This window comes from Astatotilapia calliptera, chromosome 13, assembly GCF_900246225.1.
Source record: "Astatotilapia calliptera chromosome 13, fAstCal1.2, whole genome shotgun sequence".
NCBI classification, from domain to species: domain Eukaryota; kingdom Metazoa; phylum Chordata; class Actinopteri; order Cichliformes; family Cichlidae; genus Astatotilapia; species Astatotilapia calliptera.
In genome coordinates, this window is record NC_039314.1 from 9882323 (window position 1) to 9895315 (window position 12993).

Genomic DNA, 12993 nt, shown 5'->3' on the forward strand with positions numbered 1-12993 from the left:
TGACTAAAGAGACTTGAGAGCTCTGACTTGACTGCAGTTCATTTATCATGCTTCTCCTGCGCTGGCACTGCGTTTAGGATAATTGCCATACGAAGTCACTGTTAATCAGATGCTTTCCAGATGGTATTCCATGGTGGATCAAAATCTGATGGCACTTTTTGTGTTCATAATCTCCAACATTACTGGCAGAAAAATATCCGAAAACAATGACAGAGCCGCAGATGGCTGCAGAGGCTCTCTGTTGCAACCTCTCCTGAACCTTGTCTGTACATGTCAATCAAAAGTTGAACCAGAAACTCCAAATTTTGGATTCATCACTCCATTCTTAATGGTTTTTAGTCCGGTTCTTGTGTAATTTGTCATATCTCAGCCTCTGTCTCCGTTTCCTTTCTTTTTTCTTGACAGGAAAAACTTAATTTTCTGATAAAACTTCAGAAAACAGATGGTTTAACTGAAGGGCCAGATGAATCCTGCCTCAGGTCTTTGATTAACCTTTTCCTATTTCTTAAAGAGATGACTTTCAGATACTGTTCTTCTCCCAAGGATAGTTTTTAGGCCTGCCACTTCTACTTTTGCCCTCAGGTTGTCAGGACCCACCTCACACTGTGCCAATATACCAGGTTTTAGGCTAATAGCTCAAAATAGTCAGGTACAATAATCAAGAAGATTTCTATTTAGGCCTAAATTTGACGGTGTTATACAGTATTACAGAATAATGTTGCAGTCAGTTGTAATTTCAGCCTTTCATATTTTCATAGCGTGATATTGACCAATGTAAGTGTTTTGTTCATGGTTAACTGCCATCTTTAGCGCCTCCAGCGGCAGTGTGTGGTGGGTGTGAGCGGTGGCCCCTCCTCCTGTAGGGGCGTGGGCGGTGCAGCAGTGTGGACGGTGCAGAGGGGTTGGACCTTGGCCTGGACCTGCGATCCAACGGAACCAGTGTCTCCACCAGATTTATACAGTTTACTACTGTATCCAGTTCATTTGCAAGGAGCTGGAAATTAGCGTGAAAGCGGCGGTGAGTGTCGTTTTGTGCGTTTTATTTCTTTGTTATTTGGAGAGCTTGAAGTTAACGGTGCCTTGTGAAGTGCAGGCCACAGTGCGGTTTGTTTGATTTGATATAATGCATGCTTTATCTCTCGCAAGAGTCAAGACAAATAACAGCCGTCTAATTCTGAGATCACAGATTTAATTCAGCTGCGTTATCCAGGGTTAAATGAGAGTGTGAATGTGCTCTGCTGTTACCAGAAATCTTTAAAGCGGGTGCGCGTAAAGACAGGCCTGCAGCACACTTCTGAACAGGTGCTCTAAACCATTTGTGTAATGACATAATGTCACTTTTAAGTCTGGGGCCTGTGAAATCACAAATGAACTGAAGGAGCAAACGTGCATTACTCAGACACTAATACTGCTCCTCTGTTTTTTGTTTTTATTTTTTTATTGACAGACTGTTGTTTTTTGTTAGGGTGCTGCTGAAGTCCTATTGATTACTTTATTTGGAGGAAATAAAAAGATCCTTGTGATCAGCAGTCTTTGAAAGAGCAGAGAGGAATTCCCGCAGCTCAATGGGGAGTGGGGCCTCAGAGCGGGGGCACGATGGCCCTTTAAACAATGTTCCTGTCTGCGGGTTGTTTTTACCAAAAGCATAGCCTGTTTTTGCACACCAGCTCATTCTCCAACCTAACCATTTTTCTCACGAATGTCCTGGCCCCCTCACCACTGCAGCTCCAGCCCAGTTTACCCTTCCAACTTTCAGCGCCCAGATTATTTACCTAACTTGGCTCATTTGGATTCCTTTTGAGGCAAGTAGAGAGCCAAAGGATCTAGTCAGCACTGATTCATGAGGTACCAAATTCAAGTCTAAGGGAAGTTTACGTCTTTTGAACTCATGATTTCCTTGCATAGGTTTTTTTCTTTTCCTTGAAGATTTGAATATAGCCTGGAAAATAAGACACCGCTCCCCCCCCAATCAATTTTAAACTCTGCATTTACCTTGTATTGTGTATCTGATTTAAGAAAAAAAAAAGCAGCTTATGTGAATAACCTTTCTCTCTGTTTTTGTCTGATTCCCCCTCTCAGCTTGCAAATACAGACAAGGTATCACATTTCTTCTTTTGCTGCTCTGGGTTCAGGGTGGTGATTCTTATAACACAGTTACCCATAGTCACTATTCTTTGTTAATGCCATCACTTATCATTTGGTTTTCATGATAATACAAAATGAACTTGGAGCTAAACTAAGAATGAAAAAACTGAGTTATGACAGGTTTTACCAGGGAAACTCGCAGGATTTGCTTTCTGTGGGGCCGTAACCTGGAATGAGGAAATACTGAGGTCATAAATCTGGTCACTTTGCACCTCACTACACTCAGAAAAACAATTCTTAAACATTTTAAAAAATTTTGAAAAAATGCATTTTATTAAGTGAAGGAATTGTTATTTTTTTGCATATGAAATGTAAAAAAAAAATCTGAAATGCCTATTTTTTTAAGTTGTTTACATTACCTATAAGGGACAATAATAATAATAATAATAATAAATGACTTGACAGACCTCAGTGTTCTCAGAGCCTACAGCCTTCACTTTTATGCTAGATGCAAGCTAACATTATAATGCTGAATTTCTGCGTCACAAAGGGTTCCCAGCTAGCTGAATGCAGGTTTTGATTGCTGTATTATAACTCTTAGACATGAGTGTGTCACAGATTAGCTTCCTGCTATTTATAGATGACACCGTGCATACCCAACCACCAACTCTGTATTTTTATCTTGCACCAGCATGTATTCAGTTGGAGGGATATCTGCAAGCATATATGCCAACAGGCTCCGGGCAGAAGGGATGGGTTCCAAGGACCAAGCTGTGCACTTTGCGGGCCAGGATTACGAGGCACTGAAGCAGGAATGTCTGGAGTCAGGCTGCCTGTTTGAAGACCCCTATTTCCCTGCCGAGCCTCCATCTCTGGGCTTTAAGGAACTTGCCCCCTATTCCTCTAAAACAAAGGATGTGGAGTGGATGAGGCCCACGGTGAGCTAACCGAGAGGATGCACAGGCACCGTAGTCTGTAGTCTTATATGAGAGTCTGAAATTAAAAAATAACATTTATTTTGCAGACATTTATATAAAGACAATTAAAAGTTTATTGCTTTTGGCCCATCTCATATGATATTTCACAACTTGTGTGCTGTTTTGTCTGTCGCTGGACATGACTGGACCTGCCAGCAAACATATCGATGGCAGTTTCTCATTTCATGTCTGCCAGCTCAGACAGAATAAGACAAGTAGAGACAGGGACTTCTCTGACCACAGCAGCTGTTGGCATGTAACACATTCTCTGACCGCTCCCTCCCCGGGACATTTGTTTACAGTGCAGGAAGTTGGCACATAAATGATATGATGCGTCAAACATTATAGTCATGATAACGAGAAAACACACCGTCTTTTCTAAGGTTTTACATATCAGGACATAAACATTATCTAGTCCTCTCCAGTTCTTGGAATTAAATAAATACATCCTCACATGAACAGCAACACGCAATGCGTTACACAATGTTATTCTTCAGTAAAGATGACGCCGTTACGGAGAAACAGTGTTTGAAAAACTAAGCACTGCCCATGATTCATTAGCTTGTAGTGCCACCTTTAGGAGCAATAACATTTTGCTTTCTTTATGACTTTATTAGTTTCATATCACTGAGGAGGAATTTTGTCCCACTTTCCTTTATGGCAGTGCTTCAGTTCATTGCTGGTATTTGTTTATGCACAGCTTTTTAAGGACCGACCACAGCATTTTAGTCAGGTTGAGGTCTGGACGTTTGCTGCTGTGCTTGGGATCATTGTCCTGTTGCTGGATCCAGTTTGGGCCAGGCATTAACAGTCAGACAGATAGCTTCATGTCCCGCAGCTGCAAAACAAACCCAAATCATCACTCCTCCACCACCGTGCTTGACAGTTGCTACAAAGTGTTTGTGCCGATATGCTGTGTTTGGGTTTGTGCATCAAGACCAAACATCTCCCCTTTGGTCTCATCTGTCCAAAGAATATTGTTTCAAAGTTTTGTGATTTGTTCAAATGCAACTTTGCAATTTTAAGCCATGCTGACACGTCCTTTGTTTTGTTTTTTCGGAGAAGAGACTTTCCTCTGGCCACCCTTCCAAATAAGCCACACTTTTTCAGTCTTTTGCCAATTGTGCTGTTATGAATGTTAACATTTTACATGCTAACTGAGGTCAGTAGAGTTTGTAGCTCTTGGGGTTTTTTGTTTTTGCAGTTTAACTAGCATGATTTGACATTGGGGTGAATTTGGCGAGATTTCCTCTCCTGGGAAGATTGGTGACTGCCTTGAATGTTTGCCACTTGAGAGTAATATTTCTCACTGTTGAATGATGCCCTACATTTCATTTGGAAATGGCCTTCTAACACTTCCCAGATTGACAAACAGCACCTGTATCTTTCTTGCTTAGCATTATCTTTAACACACTTGCTTCAGTGAAGCAGTAAGGGTTTTCCACAGTCAACTTCTGTGTTGTTCTCAGACATGCTAAAGGCTGTATTGTTTTTATTATGTCCCAATACATAAAAACCTCAGAATTTAAAGAGGGTGTGCTTTCTTTATACAATGACTGTAGATTAAAAAATGTTCAAATCTTTGACTGTTTGATTTTTGATTTCCAAAAATATTTCTCAGAACAACTTATTTTCTTTTTTTCTCCATAGGAACTAACACAAGACCCTCAGTTCATCGTTGGTGGTGCAACCAGAACAGACATCTGTCAGGGAGCACTGGGTGAGTCATTAATGCTGAATCTGCCATGAAAACCAGGACGCCACAGATGGATGGAGGTTCCTAAAGCTTTTTTTTTTTTTTTTTTTTTAAATTGCAGGTGACTGCTGGCTCTTAGCAGCCATTGCTTCTCTCACGCTGAATGAGAAGCTTCTTCATCGGGTTGTCCCACACGGTCAGTCCTTCCAAGACGACTATGCAGGAATCTTCCACTTTCAGGTAATTTCACATCATCTTCTACAAACTCTCTTTGCAAGCACTTCATTTGGATGGAGTTCTTGATTATTGCTCTGTGTTGCAGTTCTGGCAGTTTGGCGAATGGGTAGATGTCGTGATTGATGACAGGTTGCCAGTAAAGGATGGGGAGCTAATGTTTGTCCATTCAGCTGAGGGTAATGAATTCTGGAGTGCACTCCTGGAGAAAGCTTATGCTAAGTAGGTGTCTGCCCGCTACATCGCTTAGCATTTAACAGCAAGCCATAATCTGAAGAGCTGTTGTGTACGGCAATCAATGTGAAGTGTGTTCTTGATGTGCTATCAGGCTGAATGGCTCCTATGAGGCTTTGTCTGGAGGGAGCACCACTGAAGGGTTTGAGGACTTCACTGGTGGTGTGTCTGAGATGTATGAGCTCCGCCGAGCTCCAAGAGATCTCTACAGGATAATTGGCAAAGCGCTGGAGAGAGGCTCCCTGCTGGGCTGCTCCATCGATGTAAGTGCTGAACACATTTTATTAAAAGCACCCCTGTTTCTTTCCATGCTAAAAGGCTCATACTGAGATGCACTAATCATGTTTTATATAAATACAGATCACCAGTGCCTTTGACATGGAGGCTGTTACATTCAAGAAGCTTGTGAAAGGCCACGCCTACTCAGTCACTGGGCTGAAGGAGGTCTGTTTGCTGTTGTTTGCTGGATTAGGCATCGTTTTTAGTCTCTGCCTGACCGTGAAAGTTGTGGTTTTAATTTTTCTGTCATTCTGCTGTTATGTAGGTTAATTTCCATGGCAACACCGAACGCCTCATCCGAATACGTAACCCTTGGGGCCAGGTGGAGTGGACTGGTGCATGGAGTGACAAGTGAGTGTGTTCAAATATGAGTAATATTAATAATGATAATAATCTTGATTTCTTAGTTCTTTGTATATTTATTACACTTACATGTTTTGGATCAAACACTTTGTTGTATTAGACAAAGATAATCTGAGAAAATACAAAATCCAGTTTTAAATTATGATTTCATTTATGGAAACTGAAACTTTGTCATTCAAACTTACCTGACCTTGTGTAAAAAGGTAATTGCCCCTTAAACTGTAACTGGTTGTGCTGACCTTGGCAGCAATAATTACAATCAGGTCTTTGGGATAACTGGCAATGAGTCTTTCACATCACTGCGAAGGATTTTGGCCCACTCTACTTTGCATGACTGCTTTAATTCAGGCACGTTGGAGTGTTTTTGAGCATAAACAGCCTGTTTAAGGTCATGCCAAAGCATCTCACTCTGATTCAAAGTCCAGACATTGAATAGGCCACTCCACTTTGTTTTCTGTTAGCCATTCAGAGGTGTTTCAGATTGCTGTCCTGGTGCATAATCCAAGTATGCTTGATTTTTAGAGCATGAACTGATGGCCACACATTCTCAGTTAGAGCAGAATTCATGGTTCTATCATTTACAGCGAGTCTATTTGGTCTCTCGATTCAGCAGGTTTGGCAGCAAACAGGCCGGTGTGTGGCTAATGAAATTGAACTCAGCTTTCCAAAAAAAGTGGATAATCACAATTAATTCACGATTTAACAAGGAGGGCAATTTTTCACAAAGGACCAGGCAGCATTTTTTCTTTTAATGGACGAAATCATGATTTGAAAATGGCATTTTGTTTTAACTTAGTTTGATCTGAAACATGTCAACATGACAGATATTTAAAAGAAATAACAAATCAGGAAGGGTCAAATACAGTGCACCATCTTCACTAATTGTTCTCGCCTGCTTTTCTTGTCATTTGTAGTTCTCCTGAATGGGATCAGATCGACCCTTCTGAACGAGAAGACTTGCATCTGCAGATGGAAGATGGCGAGTTTTGGTACTAGATGATTTTAAAGAAACAGACAGATATTTTTGCCTGGATGAGAATATTGTGTCTTTGTCTTAACAATAAGCTACAACAAGGCTTTTAGCAAAAACTCAGCATAAACAATCAAAGTTTAAGAGTAAACACTAAACTGACTCTGACCATAGATAGAAAATCTTTGCCTTTAAATCCATTTTGTAAAGATATAAATGTGATTTTATTCCATCCAAAAACAACTTAAAAGCAGTGACTTGCTGCTGGAGTGTTATCTTGTAAAAAAAACCCAGCTGGTTTGTTTGTACAGCTGTAATTACGAGTATAATGTGCTGTTAATTATTTCCTTCTGATCTATTATAGTGCTAGGCTTACTGTTTCCCAGCTTCAGGTTTATCATTAACACACAGATATGAGAGTGCTGCAAATTTGATCATCAAACTCTTATAGTGAGTGAAAAAGCACAGTGTTGAACTAGCTGTTTAAGGAAAGCTACAACTACATCTTCCAGGATGTCCTTCAGTGATTTCATCAGGCAGTTTTCTCGACTAGAGATCTGCAACTTGACTCCAGATGCTCTGAGTGACGACAGCCTGAGCCACTGGAACACCATCAAGTTCTACGGCACGTGGAGGAGAGGGAGCACCGCCGGGGGCTGCAGGAACCATCCCAGTGAGTCCTAACTGTGTATACCCCACAAACATGACTTTTACAATCAAGTGTACACAGTTTCCGCAGGTGAGTGACTGTTGGACCATGAAGCAGGCTAACATAAATGTCCCGTCTGTGCAGACACGTTTTGGATCAACCCTCAGTATAAGGTCACGCTGCTGGAGGAGGACGACGACCCAGAGGACGATGAGGTGGCGTGCAGTTTTTTAGTAGCCCTCATGCAGAAAGACCGGCGCAGATATCGACGTCAAGGTCAAGACATGCACACCATTGGCTTTGCTCTGTATGAGGTGCGAACAGAGAAAATCTGTATTGTCCCTTTGCCTTGTTTGTATGTTTAAAAGGATCCTCATGCTCATTCCTTAAACTCTTTCCCCTGTTTTTGCAGATTCCAGAAGAGGTAAGCAGAGCATCACTTTACTACTTTTTAAAAAAAATTCATTACCATTACTCTTAGTGTAATGTGAACCATGTGTGTCTGTGATTACAGTAAATGGAGCTAAAAGCCTGCATATGTATTTGAACCAGTGTTCTGCTTGCTGCTGCCTTTAGTACAGAGGCTGCCAAAATGTCCATTTGAAGAAGAATTTCTTTTTGAGCCATTCCTCCTGTGCTCGCTCGGAAACCTTCATCAACCTCCGGGAGGTGAGCACACGGCTCCGTCTGCCTCCAGGAGAGTACCTCATCGTTCCCTCCACCTTTGAGGCCGGTAAAGAGGCCGACTTTGTCCTAAGGGTGTTCACTGAGAAGCAGTCAGAGACCGAGTATGTTTACGCTTGTATTTTGTTATTTATTTTCACCCATTACAATGTGTGGAAAAGGAGGCCTTGTACCAATAGAGTTTGTCTGTTGCAGAGAGCTGGATGATGAAGTCTCTGCCGATTTGGGAGAGGATGTACGTATACATCAGTTGGAAATTTTAAATTATTACACGTATTGCAAGAATGCTAAGGCTTTTTGATTTTACACCCTGTACCTACCATGGTTTGCTTTCCTACAGGAAGAAATAACTGAAGATGACATTGATGACTCTTTTAAGGCCATGTTTGCTCAACTTGCAGGAGAGGTAGGTTTTGAAAAGATCTCTCTTACTGCTTAGCATCTTTTCACCTACATACTACTTTTATATAATTATCTGATAAAACACCATATGTAGTGGTAATAGTTGCGTTTGCAGTATTCATGATAGGAACAAAGCCAGTAAAGTTGCTCTTAGTTGCAAAGTTTAGTTGTCCTTCATTGTTTTGCAGGACATGGAGATTTCTATTCATGAGCTGAGGACTATTCTAAACAGAGTCGTCGCCCGGCGTGAGTGTTCTCTTTATTTTGGGTGCAATTCACATATTACTAATACATCTCCCATTACTGTATTAGATTCCACTGTAGTGCCCATTCCCTTTAACTGTGTGTCTTTTTTTAGCCAGATGGTTTGAAGAAGGTCTTTTTTTTTTTTTTTTGTCATTTCAGACAAAGACCTGAAGACCGATGGCTTCAGTATGGAGTCTTGTAGGACCATGGTGAACCTGATGGATGTATCCTCTGGTGTTATCACACCTAAATCTTACAAAACTGACTATTTTAGGCATTAAATTGTGCCTTTAGCATGTGATTTGTTTGGCCCCTTGACAAAATGTTTCCTAGAAAGATGGTAGTGCTCGTTTAGGACTTGTGGAGTTTCAGATCCTCTGGAACAAGATCCGAAAGTGGCTGGTAAGAGCGATTAAAACAGGAACGTTATACTTAGATTGTCTGTATTTCTATTTATGTTACCGTCTCCTTCTCTCAGGTCGTTTTCAGACAATTCGACCTCGACAAGTCAGGGGCCATGAGCTCATATGAGATGCGACTTGCTGTGGAAGCAGCAGGTATAATTTTTCATATCAAAGCATCATATTGACACAGCTACACACTGGCTTGCCTGCTTGTTAAACCAAGTATAGGTTAACAGCCAATCACATGGCGTCTCTGAGGTTTACAGAGAATGGTCAGAAACAGAAAAAAATATCCAGTGAGCAGAAGTTCTTTGACCAAAATCTCTGATGAATTGTTTCAAGCATTTTGACTCTGTGCTATTAAGAACTAAAGCAACTCTGAAGGCAAAAGCAGATCCAACCTGGCAGTAGCAAGGCATACCTAATTATGCTATAAAGTAGTCTGCAGAGGGACGTAACACTGACCACTAAGTGAATACTAACCCATTTTAAACTCTATGTAGGTTTCAAGCTGAATAATCGACTCCTCCAGATTCTGGTGGCCCGGTATGCAGAGAATGAGATGATTGACTTTGACAGCTTCATATGCTGCTTGGTTAAGCTTGAAGCCATGTTTAGTAAGTAATGTTGACAGACACATTAGAAATAAAAGCAGCATAGTGGCACCATATTTCATTATTAATGCAGTGGCAATAAATGATGAAAACTTTGAATTAATAGGGTCTTTCCGAAAATTTGACGAGGCAGGATCAGGAGAGGCAGAGATGACCCTGACAGAGGTGAGTGCTGTTTTAAAAAGAAAATGTATCCAGTATCCTTTTGTCAAACTTTTCTGTTTGTCTAACTTTATTTGTTACCTTGCTAGTGGCTTTATCTGACCATGTGTGGTTGAAGAGAACCTTCTGTTAAGGTGTATCGAGTAAGGGCACAGTGCCTGCAGACTGCCGTGAAGCTGGAGCTATGAAGACCCTTTCGCCCTAGAAACCTTCAGATCCTTTTACACATCCCACCTCAGCTTAAATAAAAGTTGCAAAATAGCTGTGTAACAGAAAACCAAAGTCCAGCAAAGCCAACGTGGTGCATCCTGGACATATTTTAGGATCTATGCAAAGCTACAGCATGTAGCCGTCACCATATGATATAAATGTGTCATCTTTATTTACAGAGCATGGCCATGTGCATGTAGAAAATCACTAGCTGCAATGTTTACTGCGAGTTGGTTTTACATGTTTTAATTTTGATGTCACTCTCTGCTGACAATTTCACTCTTTGAAGTCTGTCTGAGAATCTGTTTCTGTGCTATTTCTAAAAGTGCTTTAGTTTCTCAGTAATTGTGCATTCATTTGTTTAAATCTTGTTTTAGTTTTAGTGTTGAGTCAGCAGTTTCACTCTTACACCTGTAGGTGTCACTACGGAGCCAATCTGATGTCAGTGACAAACTTGAAACATTTAATATGTACTGAGTTGAACCTGTTTAACATGACGTTGATGAATTGAAGCCACTCACCTCTTAGGTTTTTTGTTTTTTTTTTACTAAATTGCACTTGCATTATAGTTGAAGCTGCTTGAGAAGTTGCCTCACATTAATAATGTATCCGTTCACTTTTAGTGACCTTTACAGGAATCACATGATACTGATGATTGCCTTATACACACAGAAAAAAAAAAAATCATGGTACAAACAACCAGTAAAATGTGCCAGTCATGTGTTACGAATGTATTTCGTGCCGTCAATAAATATTCAAAGGCTCATGATATTTTTCCATTGTTTCCACAACACAAGTTTGCCCCACATTCTCTTTGGCTACTGGACAAGAAGTGTCTATGCTTTAAAGGTAAAGCCTGTATTTATTGTAAGCTTTGGGATGCTTCTGTAAAAAAGACATGTTTATAAAGATTTGACCTAATTGCAGTACCAAGTTAAAAACCAAAAACAATTGCAATAACATCTGTTCGTTTAAAGTTTATTGAAGACAACTTGAGCACAAAATGTTCACATATTTGACACAGTTAGACAAATGAATTGGCAATTGCCAATACTTTAGAGTAATCTCCCTCTAGTTTACGTAGATGTGTGGGTACAGGGACTTTAATCCTTGTTCCTGTGGGGTTCCCATTGTCCTCAATGAGTACAACATTGTTAGAATCAAAGCGTGGAGCCATCCGCTCTCCAGGCATTTTGTGTCCAACGATAAGCGCCTTCTTCTTTTGTCCTTTAATGGCAAGTAACACTCTGTCACCAACTTTTCCTACGCCGTTCTTGGTGTAGACATGGATCACTCTCGGAGGACGGTGATATGGAGTATTTCCAAGAGAACTGTTGTCCACTACACGTACTCTTGTCATTTTTTGAATGGCTGCAGCAACAGCAGATACACTGACAAGACAAAGAGTATATTAGTCCTGTCCAACTTAAGGAGTTAAGTTCATTACTCATTACCAAGCATCACTGACCATGACAGTCACTTAGATCTCTCAGTCAGCAGGTATGCAAGTAATCCACTTTTCTACTAAAATATAAAGCTAAATATCATGTGATATTGTAAATTGAACAAGTTGCCTCTTATACTGCTCCATAAGCACTTAATAAAGAAATGATTCAGGGCTGGCTCATGGGGGTAATTTAGGACACAAACTGCACCGGATAACTGAATTAGAAAATTAAATTGTATAATAGGACATTGAGGCTGAGGGGCACGCCACTGCTGTAAAATGAAAGTGTTCAGCCTGTCCTATGAGACCAGCTCTTGCATATATTTCAGGAAAACTGTTTACATGTGACTTTAGAAGAATAGGGAAAAATACTCACACATGGAAGGACCTTCCCTTCAAATAATAAAAAACAAAAAACAAACAAACCTCACATCCTTTTTTCCCGCATGTCTGAAAATAATCAGCTCATAAAACCCAGCACTACAGCTTGACTACTAATGACTTTAGACATTCACTATTCAAAAGTTTATTCGGGTTTCCATCCACGTCTTAAACTTAGATTTACAGTAAATGCAGTTTAAATATATAAGAGTTTAAAAACAGCACTGCGGTGTCACATACGCACATTACGCAATATATTTAAAGCTGCAATAAAAATGCTACGTTTTCTGGTCAACTGGATTATTTTTGCTGAATTGGTTTCTTTAGATGGTCTAACAATGGACACAATACAACATTTCTAAGAATTTTACCTGAAATTCCTCTGACAATTTAGGGACGCCGTCTCCATGAGTAGCCCAGAAAGGGATCTTGAGAGCCAGGGAAGAGCCATAATTACAGCAAATACTATGTCCGCTGAAAAGAGAAATAGTGTGTAGTTAGCAGCTAGTAAGCTAAAGGCATTAGCTAACAATCACATGGAAGCCAGACTAAAGCTTATAACAGAGCCGAACACTTCTTTCTTTATAGTCTTTGCAACAAATACTATATCACATATAATAATTATAGAAAGAAGCTTTAAGTTTAAAACAAATGTCTCGCTAATCGTTACCTATATTTTAATTACGCCCCATGCCAATGTCAAAAGTATGGCGTCATCAGCAGGCGACCACCAACCGACCTAGCAGATATATGCGTTATCATGTTGTTGTTAAATAATTCTTATTGCACTTAAGAAAATATGTTTTTATTTATTTAGTTTTATACGTATTACTGCGAACCATTTCATTTCCGTACAGACAGTCCTCACAAAAAGGAAAAGGTTAAACACAAAAACGGAGCTTGTTTGTCATTTGATTTACGTCATAGAGAGGCGCCAGCGGAATTGTAGAAATAAA

At 40.2% G+C, this 12993-nt stretch overlaps 2 protein-coding genes across 2 annotated transcripts; one reads left to right on the plus strand and one right to left on the minus strand.

Annotated features, from left to right (window-relative positions):
• The first annotated feature begins 850 nt into the window (after nucleotides 1-850).
• Nucleotides 851-10978, plus strand: LOC113034579 (calpain-1 catalytic subunit-like). Its single transcript, XM_026189255.1, has 23 exons — nucleotides 851-1018; nucleotides 2080-2097; nucleotides 2777-3023; nucleotides 4713-4782; nucleotides 4880-4998; nucleotides 5081-5214; nucleotides 5321-5489; nucleotides 5587-5670; nucleotides 5771-5856; nucleotides 6783-6857; nucleotides 7351-7511; nucleotides 7632-7801; nucleotides 7900-7911; nucleotides 8064-8275; nucleotides 8367-8406; nucleotides 8512-8577; nucleotides 8762-8819; nucleotides 8979-9043; nucleotides 9153-9221; nucleotides 9298-9376; nucleotides 9727-9840; nucleotides 9944-10002; nucleotides 10089-10978. Exons 3-23 carry the CDS (start codon nucleotides 2778-2780, stop codon nucleotides 10113-10115), a joined length of 2115 nt encoding a protein of 704 aa, XP_026045040.1. The 5' UTR covers nucleotides 851-1018; nucleotides 2080-2097; nucleotide 2777; the 3' UTR covers nucleotides 10116-10978.
• Nucleotides 10979-11171: 193 nt separating this feature from the next.
• On the minus strand, nucleotides 11172-12946 carry mrpl14 (mitochondrial ribosomal protein L14). Its single transcript, XM_026189256.1, has 4 exons — nucleotides 12877-12946; nucleotides 12708-12776; nucleotides 12409-12511; nucleotides 11172-11600 (listed from the first exon to the last, which is right to left on the minus strand). Exons 3-4 carry the CDS (start codon nucleotides 12486-12488, stop codon nucleotides 11234-11236), a joined length of 447 nt encoding a protein of 148 aa, XP_026045041.1. The 5' UTR covers nucleotides 12489-12511; nucleotides 12708-12776; nucleotides 12877-12946; the 3' UTR covers nucleotides 11172-11233.
• Nucleotides 12947-12993: the final 47 nt, after the last annotated feature.